The 10,152-nt window shown below is 50.0% G+C and overlaps 1 protein-coding gene across 1 annotated transcript; it reads left to right on the top strand.

Annotated features, from left to right (window-relative positions):
* Positions 1-246: 246 nt before the first annotated feature.
* Gsc (goosecoid homeobox) lies at positions 247-2,305 on the top strand. The gene is made up of 3 exons (XM_008837571.2): positions 247-780; positions 1,252-1,511; positions 1,874-2,305. The coding sequence occupies exons 1-3, from the start codon at positions 426-428 to the stop codon at positions 2,027-2,029; spliced, it is 771 nt and encodes a 256-aa protein (XP_008835793.1). The 5' UTR covers positions 247-425; the 3' UTR covers positions 2,030-2,305.
* Positions 2,306-10,152: the final 7,847 nt, after the last annotated feature.

The raw sequence follows: 10,152 nt of genomic DNA, 5'->3' as shown, positions 1-10,152 counted from the left end.
AACACACACACACAAACAGACACAACACACACACAACACACACACACACACACACACACACACACACACACACACACACACACACCCCAAGGAAAAGAACGGGCCAAATCTGGTTCTGTTTGTCATCTACATATTACCAGGAACTAAATCCAGGATGACGTCGACTCGGTATAAAACCAACAAGAGGTTGAGCTGGTCCGAGCTGCGTCCTACCGGCGGGTTGAGCCCAGCGAGCGAGGCGAGGGGAGGAGAGGGCGGGAGGAGGGAGCGCGGACGCAGGGGGCGGGGAGGGGCTGCGCTCCGCCGCGCTCTCTTTCGGTTTGGTCGGCGGCCGGAGGAGAGCGTGGACACCCCCCAACACACACTTGGAGCTTTTTCCTCCTCGCGTCCCCGCCGCCCCCCGGTCCCAGGCGCGGGGCTCGGGGATGCCCGCCAGCATGTTCAGCATCGACAACATCCTGGCCGCCCGGCCGCGCTGCAAGGACTCGGTGCTGCCGGTGGCGCCCAGCGCCGCCGCTCCGGTCGTCTTCCCGGCTCTGCACGGGGACTCGCTTTATGGCGCGGCCGGCGGCGCCTCCTCGGACTACGGCGCTTTCTACCCGCGCCCAGTGGCCCCCGGCGGCGCCGGCCTCTCTGCCGCGGTAGGTGGCTCCCGGCTCGGCTACAACAACTACTTCTACGGGCAGCTGCACGTGCAGGCGGCGCCCGTGGGCCCGGCCTGCTGCGGGGCAGTGCAGCCTCTGGGCGCGCAGCAGTGCTCCTGCGTCCCGACGCCCCCAGGTAAGGTCGCGATCGCGCGGGTCTCCGCCACCTCCGCAGTCAGGAACGGCCGGGACGCGGACGGGCGGTGGCGCTTGATTTATTCACCTTACGCCCACTTTTCTCCGCTTGCAAGCCTCCCCTCTATCCCATCTGTTTTTGGCTACCGGCTATGGAAATTTGCACACATCTCTTACAAACTTTAGGGAGTGTTACTAACAGATCCAGCAGCCCTGGAGCCCGGGTGGCGATTCCACACCGGGGCAGTAATTAAGTGCCCGCGTGGGAGACTAAGGTTTTGGAATGCCTGAACTGGTTTTGGGTGTGTGCGGGCATCATACCTCTTCCAAGCCCGAGCGTCCCAGATCCTCGCGTTCCCCGAGACCCAATGGCCCTTACCGACTGTTTTTAGGTGGGAGAGGGTAGCCGGCGGGCTGGCTGGGGTGCGGAGGCCGGAGAGGGTGACTGATTTCCCGCTCCTCTCCGTCACAGGCTACGAGGGCCCCGGCTCGGTGCTGGTGTCCCCGGTGCCGCACCAGATGCTGCCCTACATGAACGTGGGCACGCTGTCGCGCACCGAGCTGCAGCTCCTCAATCAGCTGCACTGCCGGCGGAAGCGCCGGCACCGCACCATCTTCACCGACGAACAGCTCGAAGCCCTGGAGAACCTCTTCCAGGAGACGAAGTACCCAGACGTGGGCACGAGGGAGCAGCTGGCCCGGAAGGTGCATCTCCGCGAGGAGAAGGTGGAGGTAGGCGCCGGGCCCTGCCAGGGGTGTCTGGCAGTTCTGACTTGCGAACTGGGTTTTCCCGGCCCTTCTTGGGGACTCCCCCACCCTCCAACATTAAGCTTACCAGGGATGCCTGAAGGCGCATTAGGCCCAGGAAGTGGAAGGGAAACGCAGAACTCAGTGGGTGTTCCCCCTTCTTTTGTTGGCGCTACGCGGGGCACCCGGGTATCGATTCCACCGTCAGGTTGTCCCCTGGCCACAGGCAGCCACTGAAGTGCCCTGGGGTAGGGGGCTAGGGGGCAAAGCAGGCTTTTGATCTATCTTTTGATAATCTCCGGTTTTTTTGTTTTGTTTTGTTTTTTTGTTTTTCCCTTGCGCAACAGGTCTGGTTTAAGAACCGGCGTGCCAAATGGAGAAGGCAAAAGCGGTCCTCTTCCGAGGAGTCGGAAAATGCGGAGAAGTGGAACAAGGCATCTTCAAAAGCCTCGCCGGAGAAGAGGGAAGAGGAAGGTAAAAGCGATTTGGACTCGGACAGCTGACGGCTGCGTGCCTGCCGGGGCGCTTGCCTGACTCAAGGACTTGCACAGACAGACGATGCAACTTGCACACGCGCTGCCTTGCGGGAGGGGGATCGAGAAAGCCAGGAGGAGCTAGTTGTAAATAGTGTACAGGCCCGGGATACGTAGGGGACAGGGGCGCGGGGACCTCAGCCCCGCGGTCCGAGGCTGCCTGCGTGTGCCTCGTTCCCCACCGTAGTATTTATAGTTAAGTTAACGGTGACAGTTCAATAAAGTGATGGCGATGTAGCCGGGCCACTTTGTATTTCGTTACCCTCTCACCATCGGTCTGAGGCCTAGGAATCTGTTTTGTTTGTACGTGGAAGACAATTAAAACCAAGCTAAGTAAGGGCGGCACTCTGGCGGAATTAGTCCTGTCATGGGTGTTCTGGGTCTCCAGGAAGGGGTCCGATGGAGTTTCTAAAGCTTTATCTTCTCCCACCTTTTCTTCCTTCTTGGGAACTTCCTTCAGCGCCCTTTCCCAGCCTCTTTCCAGGGTCCTGTGCTTGAGAATCCCCAAGGCTTAAGACCCTGAATCCCATAGAATGAGGGGATGGTTATTGCCCCTGGAGCTGGTGCATGCTTTCTGGCTGTCACCTCTGGAAGCTGCCCCCTTCTAGTAAAGTTGTTTCCCTAGCTCCCATACTGCAGGGGTTGGGCGCCTGTTCCAGAGGGCCCACAGGGGACAGTGACCTAGCTAGGGGACCAGGATAGGCCCTCTGCTGCTTCGGCTTCTCCCAGGAGTCCTGTGGAGATGGATGGTCTCCTCTTTCAGGGAGGGTTATCTACCCTTGGCACCATTCACTTCCAAAGGAGCTTCCTGAGCAAGCTGCTGCTCCAAATCAGGAGTGTGGATTGGAGGTTGAGGGGAGCCGGATTTCGTTTAATATGTTAGATTTGTACTTGATTCTGCTCTAAGTGGCTTATCCATCCTCAGTCAGCCCTTGACTGCTTGCTCATCAACTGTGGAGCCCAGCCTGGAACTTGTACTCCCCCTGTGCCACCTGGGGTAGATATTTGGAGCAAGGGCCATTCAGGGCAGGAGGGAAGGCTGGGCATACTGCTTCTAGCCAGCACAGAAAAAAACAAAAACCCAGTGGTTTAGAGGAAGTACCTTTTTTCCCCATCACAGCTTGTAGGCTTCCAAGGTGAAGGTGACAAAGCCCAGGGGAAATGACATGAAATATGTAATGATGTAATGACCCCCAATACTGCCCTTTCTTTCCTTCCTTTTTCTCTTTCTCTTTCTCTCTTTCTTCCTTTCTTCCTTTTTTCTTCCTCCCTCCCTCCCTTCCTTCCTTCCTTCCTTCCTTCCTTCCTTCCTTCCTTCCTTCCTCTCTCCTTCCCTCCATCCCTCCCTCCTTTTCTTTCTTTCTTTCTTTCTTTCTTTCTCCTTCCTTTCTGTTTTGTTTTTCCTTTCCATTTTTTTTTAAAGACCCTAGACTGGCCTTGAACTCCAGACCCTCCTAGCTCCACCTCCCTAGCGCAGGCCCTTGGCCAGCTCCCTGTACTGTTTTGTATTTTTTTTTTTTAATACGCATCCTTGCGCAAAAGCAAGGAACAATGGTTTGGAGGCCTTTCTTTCTTTCTTTCTTTCTTTCTTTCTCCTTCCTTTCTGTTTTGTTTTTCCTTTCCATTTTTTTTTAAAGACCCTAGACTGGCCTTGAACTCCAGACCCTCCTAGCTCCACCTCCCTAGCGCAGGCCCTTGGCCAGCTCCCTGTACTGTTTTGTATTTTTTTTTTAATACGCATCCTTGGGCAAAAGAAAGGAACAATGGTTTGGAGGCCAGATCTGCCTCTAGGGAAAGATGTCTGTGGGCTATACCAAGTCTCTGACACAGGCCTTCCATAGCTGCAAAAGGGACAAGTAAGAGAATCTGCTTCCCAGAGCAGTGGATGTTTGCAGGGACTAACAGAGTGATCTCACTTTATCTTCCAAGAACTCTGTGAGATGAGAATTTTGTCAGCATTTTATAAGTGAAGAAGTTAAAGTTCTGAAAGGTTAAATACTTTGACATCATGTGTGCACGTCGTCCATGCCCATGTGAATCTTGTCCATAATTGGAAATATTTCCAATAATCACATCTCTTGTGAGAAACATTCAAAGAAACCATCACAATTCGGATGAGTCTTGAAATGGCCTTTAATATACCTTCTTGGATGCCAAACTTCCAAGGAGAGAGGAAAGGACACTGACAGCTGTGTACCCTCACTTGGTAGTCGTTGCTGTTTTGCTTTGTGGGGTATTCTGTGCTTTTGGATAGTGATGAGCCTGCAGGGGCATCCGGAACATTTTAATGAAGGACAGTGTCATTCCACTCTAAGAGATCTGATCTCTGTGGGATTCTTACTTATAATAAACTCCTGTGTCTTCTTGCCTGTGACCTGCCCTCAGGCTTGTTATAAAAGGAAATCTTAGTTTAAAGAAAATCCAAATTATCTGGTCTAGGAAAAGATTTGTGGAAAGTAATAGGAGAGGGGAATTGAAGGGGTCCCCTCCATGAGCACAAGGCAGTCACCAGAAAGTGGACAGGGAGGGTGGATGAGGAGACTTACTTGGCCTGGGGCAGGCCTAAGGTAGCAAGAGAATGCCCCCTCCCTGTCCACGTCTCCAAGCCTGGAGTTCCCTGTGAAGTGCTGCAGGACTGGCCCAGCTCACAGGAAATAAGCATAATAAACGTCTGGAGTGAAGAGGGAAATGTCAGCATGGTCTTTCTAATTATAGTCCACCCACCCTCCTGCATGCCCCGGGCAGCTGTGGGGCTCAAACCTCTGTAGTAGCTGGCTGTTGGTGTCAGGAAGGGCCAGATGGGGTCACAGGGCAGAGAGCACTGGGGCCTCGTAATTTTCTTCAGTGGAAATTTGGATTATGCTGTTGGAAAGTTGTGTGTATACCTGGGTAAGCTGTGGACCAGGTGACTTACTTAAATAATTCCTAACTCACAACCTGCACCCTGCCCTCTGAAGATGTTCTGCCTGTTTTACAGCTGAGGAAACCGAGACACAGAGCTAACACCAAGGGCCACAATGGGGCTTATGATCTGCATAGCTACTGGTCCTTGGGTTTTGATAAATCAATGTTTCAAAGAACCTAACTTGGTTTTTGGATGGTGGTGTGACCTGGACAAAAGTTTGCCCATAATAAACAACCATGGGAATGAACGTAGCTGTCCCTGGGGGACATAGGAATTAGTGTACCACACAATGCCAGACAGCCTGGCCAAGCAGTACCCCTAACAGGCTAGCATCTTCCACGGCCAGCCCTTCCACAGGCATCCCAGGCCCACTTCAGCCCATTTTGCAGATGAGAATTGGAGGCTTGGGGAGAGTAAAAAGTAAGTCCTGGGTTCTCCCATACCTTAGTGACTTCCCACATACCTCTTGACACAGTGACGGGGGAGAGTGCAATAGCTTGCAGGTATCCTTGGTCACCTGGGCCATGGAGGGCCTTGGACCCTGACTGGAGGGAGCTGAGGAGTGAGAGGTGAATGTGTATATTGAGGTCCTCGGACTCTTACTTGGTGTCTTCTCCCACAGAGAAGTGTATCATTCCCACGGAGTGTGTTTAGTCAGTCTTTTTAGCCAGATGAACAGAGTTAGGAGGGAAGGGCTTAAAGACAAGTGATGTACAAGGGCTGTTCGAGCAGTATTCAGGGAGGGAGGCTCTCAAGGGCAATTTTTAGATCAACTAATGTTTTATTGAACTTTGAACCAAGAGGTTTTGTTTTTGTTTGGGATTTTTTTTTTTTTGTGGACATGATAGCCTTAAACTTACAGCAATCCTAGCCTTAAACTTGGGGCAATCCTAGCCTGTCCCATGAGCCACCAGGCCTGGCTGGGATGTCATTAAATGTATACATGTATATGCATGAGGTAGAAGTAGACAGAGTCTTCTATTTTATTATATGTAGGTAGGAGTTAAGGGCCAGGAAGTAGGGGTGATGGGGACAGTGAGGTAACTGGCCTTTAAAAGCACCCTGGACCAAGCTTTCTACCCTGTGGGCCCTCATCCTCATCCAATAAAGTACAGCAGGCTAAGCACTCTATCTGTCAACTTCCTTCCACACCTGCATAAAGGGTTGGGGGTAGAGGATTAGAGATAAAGCACAAGGAATCCAGCCGAGCGTCTGACACATTTGTTTATTATCCTTTGTTTTGAAAATATTCTCTGACCAGCTGATTAATGCCAGCCTAAATCGATTAAGGAACACCCTTGTTTTTAATTGTTGTTGGTTTAGAAGCTTATGCATGACCACAGGTCTCAGTTTAAAATGCCATTAAATGTGATGGCATGGGCTGAAGGCATCTGCCTAGCTGTAATGTGTAATAGCCCCAATTCTCCAGAGAACTCAAGGAGAACTGGATGAATCCAGTGCCAGTGAAGGAGAGTATTTGCTGTGGGTTTGGATTTGATTTCCACATGTTTGAAATGACCTTGAAGTTTTTTCAAAAGTAAAACCAAAGCAAACCCCAGCAGCTAGTGCAGAGCCCCTTGAATGTCCTGGGAGAGGTAGGTCTAGCTGGGTCTTTTTGGCAATGGGGCCCTTTCCTTTGTTGAAGGTATACCAGGCATCTCTATGACTTGTCCCTAGAGTCATGTGACCCTGCAGAAGACCGACCTCTATTAATCCTGTCTTGGTTATAAACCTGGGAAAGAAAAAAAAAAAAAATCTCTGCCTTTGCAGTCCAAACGTACCATGGAGCAGGTTGAATTATAGCTTATTGCAGCATCTGAAAGTGAGTCTATAAGTTTTGGATTCCTAAAGCCCTCATCTGTTCCCAAGTGTTCAGCCCTGGGAAGCGTCAGTGAAGGACAATCCTGAGTCTCTCTCCCACCCTCCCCCTTCCCCAAGAGCCCTTCCGTTTAGGCCTCCTGGTTTCCTGATTTGGGGTCCTCTGAGTCTATTGACTATATCCAGAGATCGTATTTAATGGAGTCACCTGCATTTTGTCCACCCAAAGCTGATTTATAGAAGCTGTGATTAGTGAGATAATTTTAGCCACAATGCACAGAGTTTAAAAGCATCTGTGTCACTGTCACTTCCTCCCTGGTCTACCAGTGGTATAACACAGGTTAGGGCTGTGCTGTTATCCTGTGGTCGACTTACCAGGCTGAACCCAGCAAAGGCCGTGGCTGTAGGATGCATGCTCCCTGACTCTCAGAACTGGCATGTGAGAACTTGATTTAAGTTTTCTCTTTTGAGGGGTTAGGAATGGAAATATTTTCAAAACAAATTTTCAAAGAAAAGCCTGTGTTGTCCATCCAGAGAGAGATGGTTTGTGACCACAGTGCCGTGTCATAGGCCCACAGCACAGTGGCCATGGGGTCCTCTGGGCTTACGGGGCCTCAAGGTCATTGACATAATGGCAGAGCATTCTTCGATGGGCCTGGGGTGGAGTGGGGGGTGGCGCATGTGGCTTTGGAAGCCCATGCCACCCGCTGGAGGGTTTGCTACAGGCTGCTTCCAGGCGGCCTCACAGTGCCCCTTTTATCCTGACCCACACAAATCATTGACATCACTACATGAGGCAGAGAGAGAGAGAGAGGGAGAGAGGGAGAGAGTGTCCCAGATGGGGTATGAAGAAGCCTCCTTTGAAATCCCTCAAAGTGCTAACTGTGGGACCAGAAAAAGGAAACCATCCTTCGAAAAGAACAGGGAGGCCCTATGTGCCTGGCACATCCCCCCTCTGTGAAGAAGACTCAGCACCCCATGAAGCTGGAATCCCAGCTGGTCCTTTCATCTGAAGACATCCCTAAGGCCAGATGACTGGAACTTGAAGGGACATGCATGTTCGACATTGTTTTGTATTTGAGGAATAAATATTTAAATGTGAAAGCAAGTGAATCACTTTCTACTGAAGTGGGCAGGGCTGCAGAGCTGTGTAAGTGTTGATTTTCTCCCAAGCCTGTCCTAAATACAACCCCAGCCTGTGTGATTCCCGTCACATTTGGAGTCAGTTGACCAATAGCTTGCCCCCTCCAGAGGACCGGGCACCAGGAGTAAGCTGGGACAGATATGCTTTGCAGTTTCCGGTCAGTCTCTTACAGTTGCCATCTGGGCTTCCAGGCTGCCTTTTCTCAATACACAGGATGATATTAAAGGTCAAACCAGAGATGCTGTCCCTTTGTTCTTGGCCTGAGACTTCTGGCGTTTACCTCAGTTCTTCCAAGGAGAAACTGACCTCAGGTACAAATGTGAACAGAAAAAAATAACTAAATTGCATTTACAGTTCTGGAAATAGCTTAGCTCTTACTGGCTTATTTTTATCTATGGAAGATGCTTATGTGGGTTTTGGGTTTTTTTGTTTGTTTGTTTGTTTTTGGCAGGGTTAGGGGAGGGAAGAGAGACAGTGTCTCACTATGCAGCCAGGTCGGCTTCAAACTCTCTGTCTTCCTGCCTTAGCCTCTCTGGTGCCACAGTTACAGACAGGTGCTACCATACGCAGCTTACATGTGTGGCTCAATCAACCATGCAAACAAAAATAAGATAGACTGGGCTATGTGGCTTACACCTGTAATCCCAGCCCTAGGGAAAGTCACTCATGAATTGGAGGCCAGCCTGGGCTAAAGAGTGAGACCCTACATAGGAAAAATAAAACATTTTAAAAATAAATAAATCTTTCCTGGAGAACCCAGAGTATGTTATAAAAATAGGCTAAACTTGCTTGAGGCTTGACAACTGCAGGATAGTTTTTCCCAAATGTGTCCGTCTAATTCCCTCTGCTGCCTGACGCACGGCGTAGAAGTGGCTGCTGTCACCTTTTATATGCACAAACCAGCTGTGACTTGATCGTGTCTTGCCATGCTGCAAGTGCTTTATCATCTGCATTTTATTTAATCCGTGAATGCTTCTGTGAGGTTGGCACTATTTTTACAGTGCGAGAGAGCAAACCCAGAGCCTGTGCGTGCTAGGGAAGGGCTCTGTCTCTGAGCCACATCCCCAAACCTGAGCTTGGCTTTACTGTCACCACTATGCAGGGTGGAAGGCTGGCTGTGGGACCTCATGTGTTTCTATGCTATGGACTGCATCCCTCAACAAGGACCAGCCCGGCTGGAATGACTGCCTGGACCCAATAGAGCACGGTGATCTTTGAGTTTCAGCTCCTCCTTGGGAGAATTATAACCACTTTGTGTTTCAAATGGAGTGGTTAAAGTCTAACGTTGTAATTTCCGGCAACACATGAGAATTACCTGGGGTTTTGCAAACACAGATGGCTAATCATGGTAAACATATCAGCACATCAAAAATAGTCATAAGCACATGATCAAACACTGTATTGATGACCTTACAAAAACAGGAACAATAATAGTCTCCATGCATTCTACAAATATTATAGAGGTGCCTGGTCTGTGCCGGAGTTGTTTTAGATGCTGGAGGCATAGCCTCTGCCTTTCTGGAGTTTTCCATTCTGTTTAGGAGACAGCTACTAAACATGGTGACAGGCAGTATTAGGTGTCTGTTGTTTTAAGCTACCAAATTTGTGCTCATTGGTTATTGTGGCCTAGTACTGACCTCCAGAGGGGAGAAGAAAGCACCCAGGGGTAGGGTGTGTCCAGAGCTTCTTGGAGGGCTACCATGCAACCCACTATAGGAGGTGAAGGAGAAGAGAATGACCATGAATGCATTTCTGGCCAGAATGAATTGCTTCTCTTATTTACCCACTATTTTAAGAAAATTTGGGGGAGACAAGTTTTTATGACACACGCCATTTTGCTAAAGGTGACTGCCTTTGCCTGGGATTTCTCTCCTAAATCCGAGGGATATCCTTAGCACTCATGGAACAGGTGGCAAGAACCAGGGAGAGGGAAACTCTGGAAGCAGCAATCTGCAGATGACAGTGACTCCCTGCATCAGTCTTAAGCTAATCCTGCATCCTACGAGGCTGAAACAACAGACATGTATTTCACACAATTCTAGAGGCCAGAAGCCAAAGTTCAAGATGCCAGTGGGTTGGGTTTCTTGACTTACATTTTCCATTGTGTTCTCATATGGCTTCTCCTTTGTGTGAATGCACATTCAGTGTCTCTGGTGTTTTTAGTGTGTGTGGGGGGGCAGAGGTTGACATCAATTGTTTTCTATTGATTCCCACATTATTGTTTCT

The sequence above is a fragment of the Nannospalax galili genome, unplaced genomic scaffold (genome assembly GCF_000622305.1).
Source record: "Nannospalax galili isolate Female #2095 unplaced genomic scaffold, S.galili_v1.0 scaffold978, whole genome shotgun sequence".
NCBI lineage: Eukaryota > Metazoa > Chordata > Mammalia > Rodentia > Spalacidae > Nannospalax > Nannospalax galili.
This window is presented reverse-complemented; position numbering and strand designations above follow the sequence as displayed.

Excerpts from the sequence above, each read along its gene's own strand:
- Gsc (XM_008837571.2), top strand. The coding sequence starts at position 426 with ATGCCCGCCAGCATGTTCAGCATCGACAACATCCTGGCCGCCCGGCCG. Across the intron at positions 781-1,251 it reads CTGCGTCCCGACGCCCCCAG|GCTACGAGGGCCCCGGCTCG; the intron begins GTAAGGTCGCGA and ends TCTCCGTCACAG. Across the intron at positions 1,512-1,873 it reads TCCGCGAGGAGAAGGTGGAG|GTCTGGTTTAAGAACCGGCG; the intron begins GTAGGCGCCGGG and ends CTTGCGCAACAG.